The sequence below is a fragment of the Sphaeramia orbicularis genome, chromosome 8 (assembly GCF_902148855.1).
Source record: "Sphaeramia orbicularis chromosome 8, fSphaOr1.1, whole genome shotgun sequence".
Classification (NCBI taxonomy): domain Eukaryota; kingdom Metazoa; phylum Chordata; class Actinopteri; order Kurtiformes; family Apogonidae; genus Sphaeramia; species Sphaeramia orbicularis.
This window is the reverse complement of record NC_043964.1, coordinates 35161633-35189396: the sequence shown is the minus strand read 5'-3', so window position 1 is coordinate 35189396 and position 27764 is coordinate 35161633. Positions and strand designations below refer to the sequence as shown.

Here is a 27764-nt window from a genome sequence, read left to right as displayed (position 1 = left end):
TGATCATGGTAACTGTTACCGTCTTTGCTGATCTTATGCTGATTGCACTTGTTTTTTGTTTTTTTGTTTTTTTTGCACTTCTGTCTTGTTGATGGTTATAAACACTGTATTTGAGGTTGATTTTACCACGCATTACACGGCTATTAATTAATACGCCAGCGGTTACTGACTACTAGCGTTTCAACTGCAGTCAGTGCACTTGCAGCAGAACATACCAAAATACACACAATTACAGAAAAATTACACAAGTTATATGACACGGTTTTGTAAAGTGCTATAATATTTAGCTGCCATTAAAGTAACTATCATACCAAAAGTAATTCTTAAAAAATGCTAACACTGTCAATAACAATACCATTAGAGAAGTGTTAATTTCTTTCCTTCACCCCCATGATCCTCTTCTTGGATCATTCCGAAATGGTTGGTCATGTGACTTTTTCCGTTTCGCCATTTTCCTCTTCTACACCGGTGCCGTTGCTGGTAGCTACGTTATCGCCCCTTCACTGTGTTAAAATCTGTTCAAAGCTGACCGCGGGGTAGAAGAAAACTTCAAAAAAAGAAGATAGTCCGCTTGGTAGCTGTATCGCTGACAGAAGTGCGAGAATGGACGCCCCCGAGTACTCGCCTTTCTTCGCTGTGATGGGAGCCTCTGCGGCCATGGTCTTCAGCGGTAACTACACCAGCTTTTACAACTGACATCTCCATTTATCCAATCCGACACTGACGAAACAGTGGATTTAGCTTAGTGTTGAATTCTGTGACTGTTACAAGTAACGACAACACGGTAGTTGAGTTGAAATTTGCTGCTAGCGGAGTCGGTCACGGCTTACACACCTGTCAGGGGTGCGAAGGAGAGGCGGGGGAAGGTTTCCATCGATATCGACCACTGACCACTAACGTTAGCTCCTCAACATGCTAACCTTGAATCAGACCACCTCCTGTATGAGACATTTACATCAAACCAAGCCACGATGCAGGGTATTGGTACCTGCTGGTCAGTGACGCACACCCATGGCAGCTGCCCTGATTAGGCCACAACGACACTATTCTACAGAAAAGGAGGGTCTACAATATAATGCATTATAACGATATCCGATTTTGTTTAATGGTATAAACCAGTCATATATCATACAAGCAGCACTCTCGGAATTTAAAGGCAAAATCCCATTCATCTATTCTTTCAAGCACTACAGATCCTTTCTCATTTGGCATTCACTGTGCAGAACGCAGGGTGCACCCAATCTGTCACAGGGGTAATAGATAAACCAGTATGTACCCTCAGCTCTTTTAGTGATTTTTGGACATTTATTCAGATAGTGCCAGACTAGGAATGTAGGATCAGACATGACTTGATGTTAACATGAGGTGACACTTAAAGTGGAATTGTTCTTTGGTATAGTTAAAAAATTAATATTCTACAAAACAAATGTATTATATCAGAATTTTTTTTGTGTTGAAACCTCTGAGTTATCATGAGGATTCCTTTCTTTATGTTATCTAGCTCACATAGTATGCCCCTTGACTCATATTTGGACCATCCTGCACAGAATTTTACTTTTTCACATTTAGACGGATAACATAAAGCAGGCTGGGAATGTAATTTTTATGCAAAGCACTAAACAAGAATTGGGTCTATAGTAATTGTAGTATCAGAAAGCAAGGTTATTGCTCACTTAAGCAGAAATAGGCTTAACAGCTCTTAACAGAGATACGAAAATACATTTATGTTCAAAACTTTTAAACAATGGTTCATATGTAAGTCTATGTAGATGTAAAACCTCTCCATATTCAAGTGCTCTGTAAAGTTGTAAACATATGCTATTTTTGTAGTATTTAGAACAGCATTTTGAGAATGCATGGCTGTTGTAGGCATGCAGTAATATTAAACAAGTATGCTGTGCCCCATATTTCATATTATTTCTAAAGGCCTAAATGATTTTACTTAGTTAAGAGGTTGTACTAAAGATATATTCTTTAGCTTCTCTCTGTAGGATAAAAAATACACGCACTTTACTTTTTGTTACATCTCAGCAAATTCATTTGGTGCTGTTGATATTTCTGCTGTGTAAGGTGAATACATGCAGTTCTTTTTTTCCGTTTTCCATAGAAGACAGAAACATTTTCATCCAATACAACAGTGTGGTTTTGCATTAAAGCTTTCATAGAGAGAAAACTGTCTATGGGCACTGTGATTTGTTTGGTAACTATGGAGCAGGTCCAGGTTTTCTTGAGGTAACAGTTGGTTGGATCAGAAACACTGATGTAATATTTAGGACAGGAGACAAGAAGGCTGATGCTTGATGAATACTCAATGTAACTCAGTCAAGTAATTAATAGCAGACATTTTACAGGATGTAAGGCTGAAGACCTATTGGACAGAAATGTGATGTCCACCTTTATTCATTATTAAAGACTTGACTGTTGTACCATCTCTCAAGGTATTTGGGGAAAGCACTCAGCATAGAATTGACGAGTGGTGCATTTTAGAGGAAAGGGGTCAGAAATTACAAATGCTAATTCTAGTAAATAATGTATTAATTTGTCTGCTGTGTAATCCATCCCTGCCTCTTTACAAATACTGTAGAAGGTAGAGAAATTGCTTTAGTGGTTATTTGCACAGTGTGTACTACTGCTCTGTAAACATGAAACCATGACTACAGCAGCAAGTGGGGACTAGAGGAAGAGGTACTGTTTAGTATTCTTTCATTTAAAGTTTGTTTTATTTTTAAGCAGTCTACCTGTAGTTGTCCATGTCATTATGTAACAAGGAAAAGTTACCTTGTGATTTTCTGAAAATAATTTCTTCCTTCATAGAGTTGGATGTTGATCAGTGCAGCTGGATTGGTCTGTGTTGAGTGATGTGTAGGTGAAACAACACGGGTTGAAAAGTCATGTATGCTTAGAGAAAAGGAGAGCATGGATATATTTGTCCCAAATATTAACAATGCAATATGTATAATAAGTTAGTGTTTATCATGAAACATTTTGAAGCTTAACTAGACTGAATTGTCACAGCTATTTTAGAAATGATGTTGAACATTCATTATGAGAACGTAAGAAGCAGGCCGTCGATCATTAACTGCTTTTGCATAAACCATACTATGCCATAAATAATTGCTGGCTGAGGGGTGGGACACCCTAATCACAACAGAAGTGGTAGGGATGTAGTTGTAAAATCTTGGGCTTATTTTTCTGTAAACTATCTTTCTGCAGGGCCCTGGCACTTCATCACATTGTCTAAGACAAATCATCCTTTTCTTATATTTTATCATCCGCAGTATCATCTGCTCCGTTTTGATAATTCTGTGAAATTCTCAAACCGGAAACTGTTTTTTTAATATTTACAAGACTTAGCACCAGATATTTTATGCAAATTTTGTCATGAGACAAAATAATGGCAGGAACACCTGAGGTGCAGCTAGTGGTTAATTGTAAGATCGCACATCGAAAGACCTCCATGGGGCAGTCAACTTTCTGTTTTCTGTTCTGTGGAACACACTGCCAACAGAAATAAAATTAATACAAGATATAAAATCTTTTCACAAAAGCGTCAAAGGCTGGCTAAAGTAAAATCAGAGATGCGAGCATTTTTAACGATCCTGAATTTACTGTAATTCTTTGTAACCTTGATGTAAATATTTACTATATCCTGAAAAAAAATCATTTTATACAACCTTAAATATTCTCCTTTTCTTTCTTTCTTTCTTTCTTTCTTTCTTTCTTTCTTTCTTTCTTTCTTTCTTTCTTTCTTTCTTTTCTCTACTAAAAGCCTGTCTAGGGACTGGAGATGGAAATTAGCAATAGTTATAATCTGTTTATGTGAATCATCAGTTACTACAGGTTGTTTGTAAAAGGTAGAAGTTATACTATGTAATTTTCATTGTCCCTATCAAATAAACTTTATTTAAAAAAAAAAAAAAAAAATCATAAACTTACATTATCTTAGCAATTTGTGAAAGAAGTATATGATACTTAGGAGTGGGCAGAGCCAATTTTCACAAGTTCGAAGTTCAAATGCTTTAGATCTTGTAAACGCATAGATTTTCGAGTGACACAATTCAGTGTCTATGTAAGTAGTTAAATTGGAATATCTAATCTGGAATATCTAACCTGAATGATTTTAGTCAGTTTAAAGAAATTTTGCCCATGTAACTGCAGCTATTGAATCACAACAGCACAGAAGACCCTAAAGGAAAACATGGAAAATGCTGCACTTGGTAGCAATCACAAAAATATGAATGAATTTAAACATATTATTTAGATTTCTGTGATATTTTCTGCTGACTCATGGAGAGCTGCTGTCGGGCATCTTTTACTACTGACTACCTTCATGTCAGGTTAATATTGGATCAAGGCAAACAACCCACATGTTTACTTTGCAAAAATAAACGAAACATCCATGCTTTTTCTGGAATCATGTATCTGTGAAGAATAATGCTCACTAAATGGGAACACCTTTTCTGTCTTACTCAGCACTCGGAGCAGCATATGGAACAGCAAAGAGCGGCACAGGCATCGCTGCCATGTCTGTGATGCGGCCAGAGCTCATCATGAAGTCCATCATCCCAGTGGTCATGGCGGGTATCATCGCCATCTACGGGCTAGTGGTGGCCGTGCTGATAGCAAACAACATATCTGAGAGAATCTCCCTCTACAAGTAAGACAGAAAGTTCAAACTTCAAGAGTTACTAATGAAACAAAAAGTCAAGTTACTTTGTAAAATGGAGCCACTGTGCCCACTAGATACCAACCACTGTTAAACACAAATGTTTTCATTTAATTGTTTTAGTTTACATATTCAAAGCAATGGACTAAAGGTATAGCTGTGTTTGCCATTATCATTATTCCAGGAATGGAATTCCCTTCATGGGTCTAACATCCAGAGGTGGTTTATGATGTGATACTTTATACACAAGTGTGTTATATAGGGCTGTATGATCAGTTCAAATGTAAAAAAAAATTGCATTTTGGCTAAACACAATATCTACATCACAAGAACTGCAGTTTTTTGATGAAGTTAAAATGTTTATTTAAAAAAAAAGCTAAGTCAGTAATTAAGTTGAAATGTGGTTCAAGCTACCATTTAGAAATGAAGCATTATGATGTTAAAACATGCTTGTTTCATCCCAATAAAAATCACATAATTTTTAATGTTTTTTTCCTCTCCAGTGAAAATGTAATTAAAAAAAAAAACTGGCATTCTCACTAAAACTGTTATACATATACTATGTTTGCACATGGCTCAGCTACTGCATTATAGTTTATCACATCAGTTGTTTTGGATCCGGTTTGAATCATGTAAGTTTTTGCAGAACTCTACAGTTTGGTGTTGATTTGTCATTACTATGCACTAGATGATACTGATTTGTTCTGTGTTTGCTCCAACAGGAGTTTCCTGCACCTTGGTGCTGGTCTGAGTGTGGGTTTGAGCGGCCTGGCAGCCGGGTTTGCCATCGGCATCGTGGGTGACGCCGGTGTGAGGGGCACCGCCCAGCAGCCCCGGCTTTTTGTCGGCATGATCCTGATCTTGATCTTTGCTGAAGTGTTGGGGCTTTACGGCCTTATTGTGGCTCTCATCCTGTCTACAAAATAAGTCTGCATCAACACCATCTCATTCATTCCACATCAAAGCAGCAAGAACAAATAGGAGATTTTCACCTACTTCCATTACACCTTGCGGGTCTGACAGGATGGGATGGCAGCAGAAACATATTGGCGATCAACTTGACAGCTCTGTCCTCAGTAGATGTGATCTATCCATATTGTTTAAAGCCATCCATTTGTGTCAGGTCTTGCGCATTCAGAACGGGCATGAAGATGTAGTGGTTGTTGTGGGATGATGTGTGAACAGTCTGCCTGATTTGTCGTCTGATCTTAACCTGTACAGTGATCCAGAGTCCCTCCACTCCCTGTAAATGTAGTAACCAGTCTGTGCTGTGAGTGTGAGTATAAGCGTTTATCCCTCTGCCCATTCCCCTCTCCGTTTTTTTTTTTTTTTTTTTTTGTTTGTTTTTTTTTTTTGGTTTTTTTTTTGTTCGTGGTTTTGTCATTCTTTGTTTGAGATTGCTGAAGAGTTGTGCACACTAGTATTTTATTTTTTCATGTTATTTTTGGGGACCGTTTTTTAATCATAATGGTGAGGAGCTGTCAGGACTTTTTTTTCACTATTTATGAAACTGTTACAAAGATTTTGACTTCATGAAAGTGTCTAAATGGGAAACTGTTTATTGAATACCCTATATACATAAAAATATATAAATTATCTGTGTATAGTTAGATTAATTGCACTGTGGGTAATTGTTGGAATTCCTCTGGATGTAGTGTGATTATTAATGGAGGATGTCCACATGTTGACATGGAGACGACTGTGTTTGTGTGTGTGAATGTGAATGTGTGAGTGGATAATCTGAGTGCATAATGTGAGCAAGTGAGTTTATGTTAAATATGACATTCTTAAACACTAGTATCGTTTACCTGTAGTGCTGCTGTTGATTTTTTTTTTTTTTTCGTTTGTTTTTTTGTTTTGGTTAAGGTGCGAGGTCACTGTTCAGCCATGCCTGTCAGATTTCCAAATAAAACTCAACCTCCTCCAAAATACCATAGTTGTGTGTTTTTTGTGGTCACAAAAATATAAATATAGAAGAACTTAGTATAAAAGAAAAAAAAAAGTATTGGTTCCATATGGTGGTGATATGTAGAGGAAGGGAGTGATCACCTTCAAATCTGATGCTGATGACTAAATTTACACACTGTTTTGCTTGAAGTCCTTTGATTGCTGGACTTTATGTGCCTTCAGTCAAAAGAACAGATGTAGGATGAAGGTTAAGAAATCCTTTTTTGCATCTTAAATATTCTGTCAAGTTTAGTTGTCGTTTAGGTTTCAGAATGTGATTACTTTTTTATGTATGTTTTCTCATAAACCAAGCTAATTAGACCCTTCATTTGCATCTTACCAGCACATTTTATTATATCTGTCAAGTTGTTTGAATTCCCTGCAAATCAGTAGGATTTCTGCAATTATATATTTAACATTCAGTTTTGCAATTTCCAATTTAAATATCCTTGACCTCCATTGAGCAACAGCACTTGCATGTTTATTCTAACAGGTTTGACATTCCTCAGTCCACTTCGTATTTTGACCAGAATTCTACACAAGTTTATACAGTACTGAGAATGAATGAGAAGAACTCTTCTGAAGAACTTAAAACTTCTGTTGTCCTTAAGCCAAAATACAATATTTTGTTTTATATAAAAACATATAAGTAGGCAAAACATATATAGTAATCCAAGTCTATGTAGTTAGCAGTTCATTAGTTAAGGTGTTGTTCACTCCAAAGACCGAGATGGAGGATCTTTAGAATAACAGACAACCAGGAGACACAATAATAATAGCAATAGTTAGTGGTAGTCGTATAGTAGTAATATAAGTAGAAGGTAGAAATTATAATGATAATAATATATATATGATATATTAAAACTGAAGATTCTGCTGTTTATTATTGTGCACGAGAGACACAGTGACTGGAGTTATTTGAGAGGCTGTACAAAATCCTACAATACTCCTATCTTCAGTTTATTGAAAAATGATGAGTCAGTTGATTATTGTGCTTTAGAGTAAGAGTGACTGGAGTTTCTGCACCTCTGATACAAACACCTGTATCATTCATTCTTTCTGACTAAACACAAAAGTAAAGAAAACATCATGAATCCCACAGACGGATCATAACTGTCATTTCCTCCTACCAGAAAACTAAGCAAAATAAATTCATCATATTACAACAAAGAACACATGGACCTTCTCCAAAAGCATGTACTTCTCAATTTGTCTCTTAAGTGAGATCACACATCATCTACTCAGTCACTCAACTTAACCATCCATCCATCATCTGCCGCTTATCCAGGGCCGGGTCGCAAGGGCAACAGTCTAAGCAGGGATGCCCAGACTTCCCTCTCCCCAGACACTTCCTCCAGCTCTTCCAGGGGGACCCCGAGGCGTTCCCAGGCCAGCCGAGAGACATAGTCTCTCCAACCTGTCCAAGGTCCTCCCCGAGGACTCCTCCCAGTGGGACATGTCCAGAACACCTCCCCAGGGAGGCGTCCAGGAGGCATCCAAAACAGATGCCCAAGCAACCTCAGCTGGCCCCTCTCGATGTGGAGGAGCAGCGGCTCTACTCTGAGCTCCTCCCTGGTGACTGAGCTTCTCACCCTATCCCTAAGGGTGCGCCCACCCACCCTACGGAGGAAACTCATTTCGACCACTTGTATCTGGGATCTTGTCCTTTCGGTCATGACCTAAAGCTCATGACCATAGGTGAGAGTAGGAATGTAGATTCTGCATCACTGCAGATGCTGTACCGATCCGCCTGCCAACCTCATGCTCCATCCTTCCCTCACTCGTGAACAAGACCCTGAGATACTTGAACTCCACTTGGGGCAAGGGCCTCCACCAATCCGGAGAGGGCAGAATATTACATATTAAAATATAAATAAAATATAATAATAAAATGAATAGCCTAGTAGAGAACTTATATCGTATAAGTGAATTAGCTCCACTTTGACCAGATACTACAAATGCATCAGTAATACTAATAGAATTTACTGAAGATACACAAAAGTAGTATATGTAATGTGTATAATGAATTCCCATAAATGAAATACACATACAGTATATATCTGTATTAGAAATGGGAAGCATTTCTCATATTGACATATTAGACACATCATACACAACCATAGTCATGTAATAACACTGGTCCACAGTAAAATGCATCCAAAATAAAAGTAGTGAAACTTTACCAAGTTTGAGTCACTAATAAAGAAATATTATGGCAAAAATGTTGGTTGACAGTAGATTCCAAGACACAGTCTTGGGTCAAAATATGAAAGAGAATGTGTTTCACACAAAAGGAATGTTTGTGTCTCAGAGTTACTTCAAGACATTGTCTGCACATTACAATACATTCATTTTACAGGTTCTTTCTAGTAGATTTATAAATTGATTATATAAATGTGTACAAACCAATATATGTATGTAGGATTTAGCACATTTAATATCTGATTCAAATAATTTTGAAAAAATTATTAAAATTAAAATTGTTATTAATGGAAAATTATTATTATTATAGGAAAGTAAAACATATACAGTAACACAAGTCAAGGTAGTCCATTTCATCAGCTTAGGTGTTTTTCACTCTTAAGACTGTGAGATAATAATCATGTATAATAACAACAGTGGCATATTTGCAGTGTAATCATGTGTAACAGTAACAATGGGATATCTTATAATATAGTCATGTGTAATAGCAACAATGGCATATTTGCAATATAATTATGAGTAATAGCAACAGTGGGATACTTAAAATATAATCATGTGTAGTGGCAACAATGGGATACTTATAATGTGGTCATGTGTAGTAGCAACAATGGGATATTTATAATATAATTCATGAGCAAACTTTAATCAATTTTTGCTTGGTGGCTGCCTTGATCCCCATTTTTGTCTGTTTGTGTGCACTGTGCATTGTTGCTTGTTTTTCTTTTTGTATGTCTCACTTCAGTTATGGTATTATGTTATCTGTAAGATGTTTTTTTTTTTTTTTTTTACCTGCCAATGGGATTTAAGATGAAAATTAGCCATATGGCTATGATTGCTTGTATTGTAAATTTTCATTAATACGAATTGTCCCATTTTAAGAAATAATTCATTCATTCAATCATTCATTCATTCATTCATTCATTCAGATAGAGTACAACAGACATCCAGGAAACAAATAATAGTCATAGTAGTAGTAATTGTAGTAGTAGTGGTAGCAGTAGTAGCAGCTTTATAAGGTAGTAGGTATAGTAAGCATAATAATAATAATACTCATGATAATTATAATAAATAATAATAATAATTAATAAACTGAATAAAAGTTAAATAATGAAATACAGAAAAATGATTGTGAATAATAATTTAAACATACTATTTAATATTAGAAATTAAAATATAATAAAATAAAAAAAAATGGTTGACAACTTACATAGCCACGGTGACCAGCTACTACATACACATCAGTAATACTAATAAAATTCACTGAGGATAAACAAAGGTAGTATATGTTATGTATATAATGAATTTCCATAAATTACATCCATATAAATACGTACGAAACGTATTAGAAATGGGGAGAATTTAATATATTGACATATTAGACACATGTTGATAATAATAATAATAATAATAATAATAATAATAATAATAATAATAATAATAATAACACTTCCTTATAGTTAACATATGGTAGTATCATCATTGTTTACATATGGGTATATATGTCATACATTAGATAGATAGGTAGATAGATAGATAGATAGATAGATAGATAGATAGATAGATAGATAGATAGATAGATAGATAGATAGATAGATAGATAGATAGATAGATAGATAGATAGACACACACAATAGTGAATTAAATTCTGTTCACAGTGGCAGGTCGTCATAGTGAGTAATTATTACAAATTCTTTAATTTGTCTAATCTAATAGTGCCAGACTGAGTCCTAGTATGTGCATTACATAAGTCTCGGCATGTCTGTAATGAAAACTTCCTGTTAGCAGACCGCTGTGTCTGTGCTCATACAATCTGGCTGTTATTGTTTACGGTCAGACTAATATAAAGTAGGTCATGGGAAAAGGAAGCGGAGCTAGCCCCTCATTCAGCGGTCGTGTATGAGCTGCCGAACATTAGGTATGTCCGAGGGAACATCGTCTCTGTGTGCTGTCAATGATTTTGCTTGAACGCTGGTCGTCGACAACAGGCAGGTAACGTTAGCGCCACATTTTTCAGCGCTGGTTGCCGCGCGCAGCCAGCTAACTCAAAGCTAACTAGCTAGTTAATGCTAGGGCTGAAACTGCACAGCCAGCCAAAAATATTCCGCCCCCTGTCACACTTTTCTTATTTCACGGCTAATGAGCAGGGGACACTGTAGCATCTACCTGCGTACTGAGACATATACACACGCACAGATGGTAATCTTTGTTGAAATGTGATGCTCCTGACCTTGTTTTATTCAGCTACCATGTTACTAATGCAGACGTTGTTCAGCGTTAGCAAAGCTAGCTAGCTAACTATGGCTAGTACAGGAAACCCATCACACGCTAAGGAGTATGTTTAATTACCTTAACGGTAACAACGATATATGAACCATAATTTGACTTATAATTAGGTTTAAGTAAAATAGCTGGATGTTACTCCACAGAGAGTTGAGGAGGTTGACTCAGTTCGCCGGTGGGGAGTGTACCCTGTAACAAAACTGGGGGTGTTGGATAATTTTAATAAGCCATCATTGCTATATAATTAATGTAGAGTTAAATTGTAAACAGACACCACAGCAGGACTGCATAAATGAAAACATATGAAATGCAGACAGGATTTTTTTTTTTTTTAATTCCAGCTCAGTTCATGTGTCACAGTACTCTTCATTGTCTCTGGTTCTCGAGACAGTCATATGAAGCATTAATGATTTCACCTGCTTTGTTGCATTCTGCAGCTGGACTAAACCTGAGCTGACAGACAGGATCTCACATTGGAGCGACTGGTGCTGCCATGTCCAGAAGAAGCAGGAACAGCCGTGCATGGCGATATGTCTGGGGTGGAATACGACGGGATGCTGATGCTCGGGCTCTTGTCTTGGCCTCTGAGAGTGAAGACTGGAGCTATGATCGCCTGGAGGTAACCAAACAAGTGTTGTTTGTTTTCCCTTAGAATCAGTGCCCTTAATGGACAGGTTGAGCCTGTGATGTATGTTTCTGTGTGTCATATGATGCCAGTTGTTTACAGTAAATTTAACTTTATGCCATATACATAACACAAGACTCACGTCAGGTATCAAGGTCAAACTATCTAAAGCATCTAAATTATCTGAGGTTCAGCCATTTATATGCTGTACATTAATGTTCTCTTCTATGTGACGCTTTGACTGCTGCCTTTCATACTTGTTTTTTACTCCTGTAATTTAGATCTGGATGTGTTTTCCAGTGCATTGCCCAGTTTTAGTTTTTAGCAACATTCATTCACTGCCAGCACTTTGTTTTAACATACACAGTGCTGTTGACATTTGGACATGTTTTTCTCTGCTGTTGCTCCATAGTACAGTGATTCCGACTCTGAGGCGGACTTTTCAGCAGTAATGGTCCCTCCAGTGCCCAGTGCAGTGCCTGTTACTGGTGAGTCCTACTGTGGTTGTGATTCCCAGGCTGAGACCAACTACAACCCACATCTCCGAGGCTTCCACCAAGTTAAAGACTGCCACTGTGGAGAGGACGACCAAGGTACAAGAAAACTGCTGCATTTTGTTCCATTGAGCATAATAGGGTAGAATGATATGCAAAACAGCATGTTGTTATTATCTTGACTGATATTGCAATTGTGATATGGTAAGGATTTCAGTTGGAATTTTCACAGAAAAAAATAACATGTTAGTGCAGTTTTTGCTAGGGTTGATCTTTCGTGGTTCGTGAAAGATTTAGGTCCATGGGCGTGGGATTAGAAGATTAATAGAAAACATGTAATTTCACTTAACTTTTGACCATTATTAATGTCATAAGAGTACAAAAATTTGGAAAAGTTTTGAGTTGATAAGTAGAAATTACCTGAAGCTTAAAGACAAGTCACTGTTGTATGGTATGTTGTCATTTTTATCTCTATCAAAAAGTTTCTGACCAAATTAATACCTTCTGGTGTTTTAGAGTTTGACTGGGTTTGGGACGCCAACAGTCGATCAACAGCAACGTTACTTAGTTGTGACAATCGCAAAGTGAATTTCCACTCCGAGTACAGCTGTGGTACAGCAGCAATCCGTGGTTCCAAAGAACTAGCAGAAGGGCAGCACTTCTGGGAAATCAAGATGACATCCCCAGTGTATGGAACAGACATGGTATGACCCGACTCCACCACACACTGAAAAGCTTTTTTTTATGTTAATTCATCCTTGAAAGAAAAGAGCTCTGAAGATAAAAGCAACTGAAAAGGTTTTAATCCATGCTGATGTAGATTTTGGATAGAGTTTTTAGGTTTAACACTACTTCGTTACAGATGGTGGGCATCGGTACTTCTGACGTCAACCTGGACAAATACAGACATACATTTTGCAGCTTACTTGGAAAAGATGCAGACAGCTGGGGCCTTTCTTACACTGGTGAGACTGACATCAGTTGTAGTAGTAGAAAAATTACCTTTCATCTTTCAGATTTATTGAATTAATAAGATGTAATTTTTTTGTCTTCCTTTTTTGTCAGGCTTGTTGCACCATAAAGGAGACAAGATGAACTTCTCTTCCCGGTTTGGACAGGGTTCTATCATTGGAGTCCATTTGGACACGTGGCATGGCACACTGACATTCTTCAAGAATCGAAAGTGTATAGGTTAGTATCAAGAAGCAAAGTGTATAGTTGAGGAGTAATTGTTATTTTTTTTAATCATTTGTTTACATCACTACAGTTATCCACCATTCAAAATCAAGCACTTTTCAGTGTTTGTACTGTGCAGTCTTTGAAGAAGAAGAATAGGCTTTATTGTCATTCCACCAGTTATGCAATGAAATTGCAGACTTTGACTTCCAGAATGTTGTTTGTGCAGTTTGCCACTTTAAGGCTTTTCTCAAAAGTTTCTCTGTGCTCACTAAAAATCTAAATATTGCTATTGTTTAGTATTGTGATGTAGCGTACAACTTGTATGTTTGTTAAAACTTAAAGCCATCTGTGCACAAACATGAAAGTGGAAACAGGAAACATCTTAAGGTCAGAAGACAAACTTTAGGAATAAATGATGTATAGAGATTACAAGTTTTACAGCATTTCCAAGGTTCATCAAGATCATTGAAAATTTTGGAGTTATCAATGTTATAATGAGATCTTAATGAATAAAGCCTTACTCTGATGCCCTAACATCTTTATTTGTATGAATCAGTTTACATAATAATAATAATAATAATAATAATAGTAATAACATTGGTTATAATAATACTAATACCAATCCAAACCGGGCTCCTACCTACATAATTCAAAAATTTTTACTCAATACTTTACTATATTTTTTAACATGAACGGAATGAATCTATATCTTCTTTTTGTTTTTGCAGGTGTTGCTGCCACAGAGCTCCAAAACAAGCGGTTCTACCCAATGGCCTGCTCCACGGCAGCAAAAAGCAGCATGAAGGTGATCCGGTCCTGCTCTGCACCCACCTCCCTGCTCTACCTTTGCTGTGCTCGCCTTCGCCAGCTGCTGCCGGACTGTATAGACACCCTGGACGTGCTGCCTCTACCACCAGGCCTTCGTCAGTTACTGCACAACAAACTGGGTTGGGTGCTCAGTCTGAATAGTGGCAGCACAGAGGAAACTCCAGATGGCTCTGAGAGGCCTTCTCACTTACCCGTCCCTCCTTTGGCTGGACCGTCCTCCTCTGAAAGCGACTCAGAGGGCTGCACCTCAGACCCCGAAGCCTCTCAGAGGAAGAGATGCCGCTGGACATGACTGGACAGCCAAATTACTACCTCCTCTTAAACACTGGCAGACATTATTGTCCTGTGACAACTATCCGAGCGTTACCGACCTGCCTCAAGCTTCCCTCGACATAAGTGTTACCCAGTAAAAGAACGTCTCTAGGCTGAGATGAGGGAGGTGATAAACTGACTGCAGGTTTTGTGCCTGCACGTTTTTACTGTGATCTTTCTTGCCAATCAGATGTCTTCATGCTCATCAGACGCTAGTATCCAAACCAGCTTTAGTAACAAGTGAAAAAAGATATGGTGTTGTTCTGTTACTCAGCATATTTAAGTGCAAATTTGTTGCCATGCATGAATGGGGTTGACTATATACTGTAACACTGAGGTCAAGTATGGCTGCATTTTGCTGGTCATTAGGTTTTGGAAATGAGACTGTAAACTACATTCTGTGTTCTCATCCTGTATGCAAATAATGTATATTGTTACCAGTCTAATGCGACTAATGCATTATTGAAGTAGTCTGTTACTTGCTGGCATCTGCTGTTTTTTTTAATTGCATAAGTAAGTATCAGTGGAACAATAGGCTATTTATTAACTCCCCGCACATCTTGGCTCTGAAGTTTAAACTTTCAAATAATTCAGATGGATTAGCAACTTAAAAGAAACAGTAGAATAAAAGTAAAGTAACTTGGTTGTGCTTTACAAGCTTTTAGTCCTTCGAAGGTAAAAAATAGTTTTTTAATTCTTTGTTTTCAAACTAGTTCATCCAGGTCAAATTTTTCAGCAGACATTTTTTTTTCTCAAGACGCCTATATGTTTCATTTGTGAAAATGCTTGCTTCTTTTTGTAGAAGTTGTATGAATTTCCTTTTTTTTTTTTTTTAAATGTAAGAACTGACATTGAGATACATGCATCTCTCAAATGAGACTGCCACTGATTTTCTGTAATATTTCATTATGTGTTTTTTATGTTTTAACAAAATATGAAAAGAGCAGTTTTAATGCCACATTTTTGTGCTAATCTGTTTATGCAATGGTTCTTTTGGGCTTTCACATGCTTTGTACCACCCTTTCTGTTACCAGCTCTCATTCATTAAGGTCATTTTCTAAATATGGTCAGCCCCTGTTGGCATTATCATCATTGAAAGCAATTATCTGAATCTAGTTGATTCTAGTGAATTTTGTTTCTCTGAAAAACTTGGAGCTTGATTGTTACTGACTAAATTCCACCCAAACACAACCTGTAAATGGAATGAAAACATGTTACTGCCACCTTTAAGTCTGCAGGGGCTGTGTTACAGGTATTAACTGATATAATTGGCTGTTTATCAGGTAATAATGATTAATATGGGAGCTAAAGACCTGGGTCAGACCTTACATGTAAATAAATCGTACTTTTAGTTGTCAAATATCAAACCATGACATTACGTACACAACTTCTGCATTAATAGTATTTTACCAAGGTCTGAAAGTTAACACCAGATGCCAACTACTGCCTCTGATCTCATCTTTTCCTTATGGTCTTAGTTTAGGGAGACCTGAAACACATTTAAAAGGTACTATGCAATACAAGAGTTTTCTGTGGTGATGGTATTCTGAAGAAATTTGAGATTTAGGAGGCATAGGCAAGACAACAGTAGTAGTTTTACCAGAGAACCATGGTCTTTTTTCTTAAACATTCAGTAATTTAACCACCAAGATGTATTCATTGTCCAACAGATGCATTTCTTGTCTTTATTCACAGTATTTGTCTTCACATTGATGCATTCAAGCACTTTTTTCTTACTATTATACTGTAAATAGTAAATTCTAAATGTTTCTTCTGTACCATGTCATATTAATAATACTGTATGTAAAGGCCTTTCTGTTTAACTGATCAGCATGATTTTCAGCTGAAAATAAAATGAATGCTAAATATGTACAAATGTATGTACCTATCTTTTCCATTACATGCAATTTTCTTTCTTCTGTTTAAAAAAATAGGTTTTAAATCAATTTATTTTGCAGACACAGTTATGCACTCATTCTTTTTGCAGATGAAAGCTATACAAACCAAAAATATCCTATTAATATCCTTGTATACACAGCTAATAAACAAGCTGCTTCTACTTTGTACTTTCTGGCAACAATCTTAACTGCAAATGTAAAATTGATTATGCATTCAATTGCATTTAGATTAGATAAATACTTTATTCATCCCAGCGAAAATTCACCAGTTTCAGCAGTATTCACAAACAAAGAATAAGGCATGTGATAAGGACCACTAAAACACACGCACATAATTCAAGTAAAAAAAAAAGTCCAGTGCAAAGAACAATATATGGCTACGGTGAGCAGTGCACTATTTTAACCATTGTAATGGAGTTGGTATTTTATAAAAAAAAAAATTAAGTATTTATTTATTTATTTTTTGCCGTGATTTTAATGTTAGTTAAAGAAAAAAAAGTAACGGAACCATTGCGGAACAAAGTAACAATGCGGTTCACACGGACAGTTTTACAGTCGGACCAGTAAACGGAAGTTGTGTGTGTTGCAACTTGAGGTCAACTTCTGCTGCATGCTCTCAGACATATTCGGGTATTTCATTTTCCTTATACTAAATAACAATATAATTCGCACTCTTAGCTGGAATCTGTCAGGTCGTAGAAGTGTATGAAACGGATGTGTTATTTGTTTTAACCGTGTAGCTAACAGACTCAGCTAAGCTAGCCTTGTTACATCCAGACTGGTGCAGTGTGTCACAGCGTTTCACTGAATTAAACTGAAGACACTAAGGTCAGACATAAATAAATAAATAACTGTCCTTTGTTTTAGGGGTAAAGGTTGACCCGTGTGAACTGAAAGTAGCTACCTAAAATCAGACAGCCATGGCGAAGAAAAAGCGGCTTCGCCTCATAGCTGAAATGGCTCGGAAGATCCGTGCTTACCGGGAGCTCAAGTCCAGGCCACGGGACTCCCAGAAGTACGATCTGGATTATGACACAATGAAGCGACCTCTTACTGGGAAGATGCTGCCCATACTGGCCTGGCAGGACGTCCGCAGGGAGAGCCGCCTATTCTCACTTATGGCAGGCATGAGGATGTTCGGGGTCGGCCGCCTCTTCACCCGCAAATCCTGGCTGGAGGATCACACAGAGCCCAGCTACTGGCAGATCACAAAGGTGAAGGTGGACTACACATCTGAGGTGAGAAGGGACACATCCGGTCACTTTTAAGTTTTCTTGTCCTGTTAAATGCTGTATATGCAACGTTAAGGGAAGAACTGGATTTGCTGGTGGATCAGACACTAAAGTACACCAGGTTTTGTGGGTTTTTTAAAAAATGTTTTTATTTATTGAATTTATTGCAGAACATGGATCACGGCAAAGCTTGGGGAGTCCTCACATACAAAGGTATTGTATTATGTTTCAGTAGCAAATTTATTTTACGTATTTAAATATTTAAGCCAACAGTTCTAGAAAAAATAAAAATCCACCCCAAATGTTCAGACCTGAACCTCATTGAAAACCTTTTGAATTTGATTTCGAGCAAGACCAGTTGTCAAAACCCATCAAACAAACCAAGCTGCTCACTTTTCTGTCCCAGAAGTGGCATAATGTACCCAACCTAATAATAATAAGATATACCTATTGGTTTATTAATTATTCACAGATTAAACATTAGTATTATGTAGCTTTAAAATGAATATTAATTTATTAATTTTTTGTTTTGTTTTTGCATTTTTTCATATGTGAAAGGGATTTCTTACTAGTGGTAATTGAGTTAAATATGTGGTTTTCCCCAAATAAACAAAAATACTAAAGCCTGTGGTCTGACATTTGTCTAGAGCTATAGGTAGCCTACTATTGGCCTAACAACATTCAGGACAGTTTTTAAAAAAGGAGTCTACTCGGCGGAGTTACTACTTATTATATGTCAGTTCTTTTCTGAAAGGGTTAATAATTTCAGATTTACATTAAGCCAGACTTTTTACATTGTCACATAAATCTGTATGCTGTAACTTTGTTGCTTTTTATTTTCACAGGAAAACAGGAGACTGAGGTCAAGGAGATTGACAAGGTGATGTACCATGATTGGCGTCTGATACCAAAACACATGGAGCAGCAGGTCAAGGATTTTAAACCGCTTCCTAGTCCGCCTGTACGCTTTGTCCCGTTTCCTCCTCTGCTCCGTGCAATGATTCTGGCCCAACAAAAGAAAGCAGGTGTAGTGTCAGAGGAGCCTACTCTACCCTTACAGAGAGATGTCATACTGAACAAAGACTATTTCAGAACGCAGGAACAAGAGAGGAAGAGGAAAGAGGGGACAGCTGTGTGATACTCAGCCTGGTTCTAAAACCAGAGGGTCAGTCCTGGACATTTTGGACCAAATCCATGTTGATAGAAGATATCAGAATATCTTCTGTCCAAGTGCCCTGGAAAGTCCTCGCATTAATGTCCTAGTAAATCCTAAAAACTGTGCTTTATTTCCATCTGAATTGGGCCTCTCTATGTATGTGTATAATGTATATTTGTGCAATTTTATTGATATTAAAATTGATTAAATATGTGGATCCTGTGAATGATTTCTGATAGTTTCTTTTGACATTTTGGAAGCTGCACTCTTGTACTCTCATGATTCAGTGTCATTTAAAAAGAAACTCAAAATAAGCTTTTTTTGAATTTTATTTTACCATCAGAAAGCAGAAACTGCCATAGGCTATTCAATTACTAACCCCAAAAGAAAACACAAGCATTTATTTATGCATTAAAATTTTTCTAATTACACTGATGGCTGTAACTAATTTAACCACTATGCTGCCTGGCCCCTATAATTTCATTACTTCTTCATTGAAAACATCATTTTACACTTATAATAAAAAAGACGATATGGTCAAGATGCAGTATTATTGCATCTGGTTAACCTTTATGGAGTACTGTGTGCCCTTTAAACACACACAATCTTCCTTTTTTGATAATTTTTGCTATGTTCATGCATATGGCATGAATTTTGGCAAAATTATGTATCTTTATTTGATTTTATTTCCAGCTCTGTTCCTACAGTAAGTCTAGAGTACCCTGTAAAGACAAGTGTTATACAGTTTTTGACCTCACTTCTATTAAAGCATAATGCATGAATTTTTATTGTATTTGGATGTCAATCTGGCCTTTTTCCATGGAACTGATCAGTGTTACTACTCCACTGGTTAGTATTATTTTGGCCATATTTGCCATATGGAGATAAAACATCCCATTTCCACTGGATGGTACTATCACTATCTCCTATTCTCTCTCTTCCGATGAAGAGTTTTAACACAAGAAGTGCAGGTAGCTTTGGACATAATACATAAAAAATCTGTGTTGTTGCTAATCATTGACACATCCAGGCTGTAATAATTCAGAACCCAAAAAAAATTCTACTTGGCATGTTGTGTGTTGGAAAGAATTTGTAATTTTTTTTTTTTTTTTCCATCTGAAAACACAGTGGCATCATGTCGAACACCTGGGATTTAAAGGGTAAATTAGTACTTGATATCTATAATTAGACCAATAAAAGTGGAATATAATATTAATGTATATATTTTTATAACTACCTTTTGAAAAGCATGTTTTGTGCTCAGTGGTGTAAATGTAAGTATTTGACACTGCATAAAACACAATAATACACAAAAATCAGTGTTGCTGCTAATCATTGACATATACTAGGCTGTAATAATTCAGAACAAAAAAATCTACTTTGCATGTATTATATTCAGTATAATTAATATTTTCCGCTTTTTTCACCTGAAAACATGGTGGCATCATGATAAAAGCCTGACATTTAAAGGGTAATGCAAAGTGGATAATTTGTTTCGAATTATTACAACCTGGGATTTATCAGTGATTAGCAGCAACAATGATTGATTTTTTTTGCATCATTATTTTTTGTGCAGTCAAACATCAGAAAAATGTACTTTTTGTAAGGCTGCTTTACACAAATATGTATATGTGTGTACACTATAAAAAAATCTGTAATTTAACAGAATTTTCAATGTTTATTTTACAGATTTTTCCTGTATTTTTAAGATACAGGAAAATATCAGTGAAATTACAAAAATAGACTGTGATTTTACATGTCAAATGTAAAATAATATGAAAAAACTGTAACTGTCAATAACCATAAAATTTCAATTTTTTAAAAGAATTTTTCTTTTTTCACAGAAAAATACACTTAAAATACATTTGCAATTGTATCATATTTTCACAAATATTTCTTTTCTATTTATGAGATTAAAACTGTTAATTTAAAGTTTAACACTGTAAAAATAAATAAATAAATAAAATTAAATAAATAAATAAATAAAACAGGATAAAATTACTGACAATTAACCATAAAAGAAGTATTTGTTCTTTAAGTTTAAGAAGACTTTTTTGTTAATTGACAGATATCTTGTGTAATTATGAGAGGTTTCGCAACAAAAATGTTGAATAAATGTATTTTTGTGAATGTATGATATGTATAAGCACTGATAAACTGTCAAAATACAGTTTTTATCAGTGGATTATACAACTTTGTTTCACTGAAAATGTTATATACATATATACATATATATATATATATATATATATATATATATATATATATATATATATATATAAAGGTAATTTGATTGTTTTAATACATGAAAATATTCTTTATTAAACATCAAAAAGTAAAAAAAAAACAAACATGCAAAATGTGATGTAAAGTTAGGGCAAAAAACTGTATTTTAACTATGGAAAATTACTGTACTTTTATGAGCTGGTTATTTTCCGTTATTTAACAGTATTTTTTCGGCACCCCTGCCGCCGGAATATCACCGTTTTTTGTTTATTTATTTATTATTATTATTATTATTATTATTATTATTATTATTATTATTATTATTATTTTATTTATTTGTTTATTTATTTATTTATTTTTACAGTGTATAGTAACAATATATAGTATTTTTTTTTCCATCTACGTCTGACCTAATTATTGACATCAAATACTAATTAATGTTATTAGATATTATTATATTAGACCCAGCTTTAAGGGTTAATGTTTTCTTCTGATACATAATTACAATCATAATTAAGCTAAGAGGTTACTTACTTGTTTTGTTTTTTTTTAATTAAACAAATATCAATTCATATGGTGATTTCGGGGCTGTGTTAATGTTTCAAAGATTTCTGAGTAACCTAAATATGTTCGGTAGCATATAGCTAACACAACTGTTGCTATCATAACCATAACCATAACCATAACCATAACCATAAGAAAGGCTTACGCCAGCTAAACTTTATTAGCATATTAATTAATTAATTAATTTATTTATTATTATTATTATTATTATTATTATTATTATTATTATTATTATCATCATGTGGAAGCAAATTCTAATACCGGAAGTGCTCCTGCTAGCTGCCGCTGCATAAACTGGATCCAGCCCACGGTCCAACCCGAAACCAGATCCACGCGTCACTGGGAAAGTATCCTCCTTCTGTGTCCGTCCACCGGCGATGCAACAATGATCTGCCTGTTTCTGTCCATATTTGCCTACATCTTTCAGTCAGGTTGGTGCTAGATCCGCTTATTCCCTCTCATATATAACTCTGGTGCACATTTACATGTTTATTGTGGATAATGTGCTCACAGTTTTCACCATGTGTGAGAAGATGCAGACTCCCCGTGACAGATCCACGATGTTACGTCCCGGCTAGCTGGGGGAGTTAACTGGTGAAACAATGGAAGCATGAAACAACTTTTATAGAGACTTTCAACTCGTATTATTCATTCTAACCAGACTAGTTTAGGCTCTGAGTGTTGGAGTGTTACTAATGTTTTTAGTGGGCATGCGCAGTCCGTGGCTCGAACACATTTTTCCATTGATTGTGTTATGTTAGCAGCATGATCGCTCACTTGTGTGTTAGCTGGTGTGGTGCACTAATCTACACAGAGGCTTGCCGGGCGCCGTAGTCCATGTGTCCTCCTGTAAAATGAGTTGATTCATCAGACTATTAATAGCTCGAGTGTTAGTCCGCTTCCATTGGCGCTCTCAGGACTCGTGCGTCCCCGTGCGCGCCCATAGGCTGCAGCAGGACGAGCACTGCAATGGCACCGAAGAAAAGGTCACAGCCAGATCTCCACAAACTTGAAGATCTGGTGGTGAAACATGCACGAATTGAAGAATCTGGTGCAGCTCGATGTAAGGCTTGTTGTAGTTTGTTGCAGAAACCTGTCAACCTGCAGCCTCTGATGAATAAACAAAGATGAGATTTGTATTTTATATTTACAGGACAAGAGACTGATCCCATTTCAAGAGTTAAATCTGTGCATGGAGTGTGTATACAATGCACTGTGGTGGTGGGTTCTTGCTGATGTGTGCATTTCCTTATCATCATGTCCTACATATCTGGATCTAGGCTGGACTGGGGTGAATGAGCGCACCTTCATTGCTGTCAAACCAGATGGCGTTCAGCGGAGACTGGTGGGAGAAATTGTGCGTCGTTTTGAGAAGAGGGGATTCAAACTGGTGGGCCTCAAACTGGTGAAGGTGTGTGGAATGTAAACCTTTTGCTTCCCTTTAAACATTATTACATTGGGGTTGTATATTGATCAGAGAACAAATGTATGAGAAGGTCTGATGTGTCTGTGCAAGCAAATTTCCAAAATATCATGATTTTAACAGGTCACTCAAAACTTAATTCATATTAGACCTACATGCAGACACAAAAGTAAGACTCAAAATGACAAACCAAAATGAATGAGGGCTGAGAATAACTGATGTGAAGCATTTTAAGAAGATTCTTCTCGAAACCACTCTTATTTTGTGAATGTGTGAATTCATGTGCTAATTTTGAGTCTTATCATACTACTTCAGAACAGTAATTCTTAGCCTTCTGTCATCTCGAATTGTCTCCAATAGTGCCTGCATGTCAGTCTAATATTAAGATAAAATGTATTTATTTTTAGAGCAGTGAGACAAGACTGATGAGGGACAATAATAATGAAGATATTCATTGAAAGGTATATTTGTACCTAAAAAAAAAAAAAAAGACACACATATTGCATATTTTTCCTTCAATAAAACAAAGAGTAACTAAGCACAATGTGTTTTTTCATGTTACTAATCCAGTGTTTTTCAATCTTGGGGTCGGAACCCCACGTGGGGTCGCCTGAAATTTCTAGTAATTGAAAAAAATAAAAACTTACTAATAAAAGATATATGGTGAGTTGACAGAGACAATCCCAATCTATAAAAGACAAACTCTGAAGCTGAAACTGAAGCACTGTGGCACGATTTATCTTTCAAATGTTCATTGTGGTTGGTTTAAGATGCTGCAGCTCTTTCATAATTCATAGTTTGAGTTCTTGTTTGTTCAGTATTAATTGTCAGCCTTGTAAATACAAGCTGGACTGACTGTACATATCCTGACCAAGGAAAATCAAATTCTCACTTTGTGCAGTAATCTACACCTGGCTTTTCTGTTTCTGTCCATAATAATATACATTATATAGACTAAATGTCATCTAAAATTAACGTTTATTTGGAACATAGTACAGCAAAAAATTACATGATCAAAAACAAATGAATTTTAGCAAAAAAAAAAAAAAAAAAAAGTCTCTGTTTTGAATCTCTGGGGTCGCCAGAAATTTGTGATGTTAAAATGGGGTCCTGAACCCAAAAAGGTTGGAAACCACTGTACTAATCAATGCTAATATAATAAATTGATCACTTTTTGATGATGCGTTTGTCTATTAGGTGTCTGAGGAGCTCCTTGGAGAACACTATGCAGACCTGAGGAGTAAACCCTTCTTCAGTGGACTGATAAGTTACATGAGCTCCGGTCCAGTCGTAGCAATGGTGAGATTCCTCTGTTTTATGTAGTGAAATGAGGTGGATGTGTTAGTAACTGAATAGCATCACCTTCTGATAATGTCCAGCAGGCTATAGTCACATACATATCTGTGTTTGTTTAGGTGTGGCAGGGCTTGGACGTGGTCAAGACCGCACGCAAGATGATGGGGGAGACCAATCCAGGAGACTCACTGCCTGGGACCATCAGAGGAGATTTTTGTGTGGAAGTGGGCAAGTAAGTACATGAGACTGTCAGTTATATAATACACAGCCTGGTTCAAAAGAAGTTGCCACATGGATTTAACAGTAAAAATAGGTCACATCCTTCCTTTAGATCAGGGGTGTCAAACTCATTTCTTCCAGGCATCGCATTCAGCCCAATTGGATCTCAAGTGCACCAGAGCAGTAAAGTAATAGCATCATAACCTATAAATAATGACAACTTTTTTTCTTTGTTTTAGTTCAATAAAAATATTAAACTACTTATTATATTACTTGGTAACAGGTATAATATTATTAAAAAAATGGGGTTTGGACCTAAAATAAGAACAGTTTCTCATTCAATTTGTCATTTTCTCAGGTCATTGTTCTTGGTAGTTCTTTGAGGTTCAACTGGACTAGTTTTGCTTCAAAAGAGCAAAAGTAGTCCACCTAGAAAAATGGAGTTGTCACTATTTATAGGTTATTATGTTATTATTTTACTTTAGATCACGGGTGTCAAACATGCGGTCCGGGGGCCAAATCTGGCCCGCCAAAGGGTCCAGTCCGGCCATTGGGGTGAATTTGTGAAATGCAAAAATTACACTAAGATATTAACAATCCTTTTAGTTCAGGTTCCACATTCAGAACAATTCAATCTCAAGTGGGCAGGACCAGTAAAATATGATCATAATAACATATAAATAATAACAACTCCAAATTTTTCTCTTTGTAAACGTAAATATTCTCATGTATTTCCACTAAAACAAAGACTAATTTCGCAAAAAATGCGAATAACCTGAACAAACATGAACAACCTGAAATGTCTTAAGAGAAGTACAATTTTAACAAGATTCTGTCTGTTATTTTAAATGTTTTGTGTATTCATTGATCCACTGTGATCTGTACATTATAATTTTACATATGTAAAATGATAAACTGAGGCAGAATATTGTTGAAATTACATTCATTTTTTCAGTATGTTCATGTTATTTACATTGTTTGAAAGGATAGTTTGTAGATGTAAAACTTTTCATAATGCAAATTTACTTTTTTCACTCTTAAACATAGAGAAAAGTTCAGAGTTGACATTATTTATATATTATTATGTTATTATTTTGCTGGTCTGGCCCACTTCAGATCAAATTTAGCTGAATGTGACCCTTGAACTAAAATGAGTTTGACACCCCTGCTTTAGATCATATTGGTCTATATGTGGAACCTGAACTAAAATGAGTCTAACACCCTTGATTGTTAATATCTTCAGTTTGTAGATTCATCCCGCAGGCCAGATTAGACCTTTAGGTGGGCCAGTTTTGTCCCCCAGGCCACATGTTTGAGACCCCTGCTTTAGATAATTATTACCGCCGCCAAGGAGGTTATGTTTTTGCCAGGGTTTATTTGTTTGTTTGTCTGTCTGTTTGTTTGTCTGTCCGTTAGTGTGCAACATAACTCAAAAAGTTATGGACAGATTTGGATGAAATTTTCAGGGTTTGTTGGAAATAGGATAAGGAAGAAATGATTAAATTTTGGTGGTGATCGGGGGTGGGGGGGCCCACGGGGGGGGGGCACTGATCGTTAGTGTGCAACATAACTCAAAAAGTTAAGGACAGATTTGGATGAAATTTTCAGGGTTTGTTGGAAATGGGATAAGGAAGAAATGATTAAATTTTGGTGGTGATCGGGGGTGGGGGGGCCCACTGGGGGGGGCACTGATCGTTAGTGTGCAACATAACTCAAAAAGTTATGGACAGATTTGGATGAAATTTTCAGGGTTTGTTGGAAATGGGATGAGGAAGAAATGATTAAATTTTGGTGGTGATCGGGGGTGGGGGGGCCCACGGGGGGGGCCACTGATCAGCCTTGGCGGAGGTCTGCGCTCTCCGAGTGCTTCTAGTTACTGTAGTTATTGGTGTGTTCTTTAACCCCAACTGATGCATATCTTAATCAACCATCAATTTGCCAGAGAGCATAAAGATTGGACAATGACAGGACTCATCACACTCAAATTGTGAAAAATGGTTCAGGGAGCATGAGACATTCACAAAGTCCAGACCTGAACCCCATTGAGAATCTTTGGGACATGATGGAGAAGACTTTACGCAGTGGTCCGTGCAAGATCTTGTTGAAAAATGAATGTAAAAAATATTGTTACACAACATAAGCATTGTATATGGCGTGAAAGTGTTCTTTGATCAGCGCTAAAGGCAGTCCAGTTAAATATTACATGTTTTTTTGTTTTGGCCAGACTATGTATTTTATGGCTCAAAAAGATTTATATAGCTTTGACTTACAGAAAAAAAGTTGTTGAAAAACTAAATAAAGATGCAGATACATGTGAGTTTCCTGAACTTGTTGTGTTTGTGTTGCAGGAACGTGATCCATGGCAGCGACTCCGTGGAGAGCGCCCAGAAGGAAATCTCCCTGTGGTTTCGACAGAATGAGCTTCAGCAGTGGCAAAAATGCGGCACAAACTGGATCTACAACTGATTTCATGCCTGCATTTAATCCCTGTGCACCGTCCTGTAGGTAAACCAGTGTTTTTTTTATACATTAATGTGTTTACGAGATGCGAGACATCATACCTCAGATAAGTGTTTTTCAGCTTTAGTAGATGATGAGGTGACCACTGCCTTGCTGAGCTCTCGCTGCTTCTATTTACCCCCAAAGCAAAAGTGCACTAAATCAGCAATAATCTGATCTGCTTCAGTTCTTGTTTTTGTCTTTCTGTTACATTTTCAGTCCTACCATATTTCAAGCAATAAGCTGATATTTGTAGTAAAGAATTATTGATTGATGTTCATAATCATCAGGGAACAGAAGGTACATATCTGATTAAATCCACTTTAAGGTTGATTTCTACTAAAGGTACAGGAAAAAATATTCAACATAATATTCTCCTTAATTACAACTTATTCACAGGTTTAGTTTGGTTCTTTAAATGCAGTTGTGTGCTGCACATATCCGTCCTTTTGGAATGAGCCAGTGTTGTCATTTTTGAGATTACAAATCAGCTAAATGCACAATTTAATTTGATATAAAGTTTATGTTTTTCAATCCTCCAACGCTGCCTTCTGTGAACACTAACTACCCATAAAGTTGGAATAAAATATTTTTTATTTTGTCATGAAATGATTGCGACAATGTGATTTTATTCTTGATAGATAAAGTGTAACTGGGACTCCGTTTGTAATCTTTGCATATGGTCAACGGTGATTACTGACGTGTCTGAAAACCAAAT

The 27764-nt window shown here is 36.4% G+C and overlaps 4 protein-coding genes across 8 annotated transcripts; all 4 read left to right on the top strand.

The window, feature by feature from the left end:
- The first annotated feature begins 436 nt into the window (after positions 1-436).
- atp6v0ca (ATPase H+ transporting V0 subunit ca) lies at positions 437-6597 on the top strand. Its single transcript, XM_030141397.1, has 3 exons — positions 437-670; positions 4474-4657; positions 5389-6597. The coding sequence occupies exons 1-3, from the start codon at positions 604-606 to the stop codon at positions 5591-5593; spliced, it is 456 nt and encodes a 151-aa protein (XP_029997257.1). The 5' UTR covers positions 437-603; the 3' UTR covers positions 5594-6597.
- Positions 6598-10572: 3975 nt separating this feature from the next.
- spsb3a (splA/ryanodine receptor domain and SOCS box containing 3a) lies at positions 10573-16409 on the top strand. 3 transcript variants are annotated; one of them, XM_030141727.1, is made up of 7 exons: positions 10573-10800; positions 11533-11714; positions 12133-12313; positions 12731-12918; positions 13077-13179; positions 13280-13405; positions 14122-16409. In XM_030141727.1, the coding sequence occupies exons 2-7, from the start codon at positions 11589-11591 to the stop codon at positions 14511-14513; spliced, it is 1116 nt and encodes a 371-aa protein (XP_029997587.1). In that variant the 5' UTR covers positions 10573-10800; positions 11533-11588; the 3' UTR covers positions 14514-16409. The 3 variants fall into 3 exon arrangements, with proteins under 3 accessions (XP_029997587.1, XP_029997588.1, XP_029997586.1); XM_030141728.1 differs by having other exon boundaries at positions 10574-10730; XM_030141726.1 differs by having other exon boundaries at positions 10574-10804.
- A 568-nt stretch (positions 16410-16977) lies between these two features.
- Positions 16978-19041, top strand: mrps34 (mitochondrial ribosomal protein S34). 2 transcript variants are annotated; one of them, XM_030142161.1, is made up of 4 exons: positions 16978-17061; positions 17299-17669; positions 17834-17876; positions 18509-19041. In XM_030142161.1, exons 2-4 carry the CDS (start codon positions 17352-17354, stop codon positions 18799-18801), a joined length of 654 nt encoding a protein of 217 aa, XP_029998021.1. In that variant the 5' UTR covers positions 16978-17061; positions 17299-17351; the 3' UTR covers positions 18802-19041. The 2 variants fall into 2 exon arrangements, with proteins under 2 accessions (XP_029998021.1, XP_029998022.1); XM_030142162.1 differs by having other exon boundaries at positions 17002-17061; positions 17307-17669.
- Positions 19042-21893: 2852 nt separating this feature from the next.
- nme3 (NME/NM23 nucleoside diphosphate kinase 3) lies at positions 21894-27647 on the top strand. Of its 2 annotated transcripts, none has more exons than XM_030140135.1 (5): positions 21894-22040; positions 22890-23020; positions 24230-24331; positions 24448-24560; positions 26896-27647. In XM_030140135.1, the coding sequence occupies exons 1-5, from the start codon at positions 21995-21997 to the stop codon at positions 27011-27013; spliced, it is 510 nt and encodes a 169-aa protein (XP_029995995.1). In that variant the 5' UTR covers positions 21894-21994; the 3' UTR covers positions 27014-27647. The 2 variants fall into 2 exon arrangements, with proteins under 2 accessions (XP_029995995.1, XP_029995994.1); XM_030140134.1 differs by lacking the exon at positions 21894-22040 and adding an exon at positions 22100-22672.
- Positions 27648-27764: the final 117 nt, after the last annotated feature.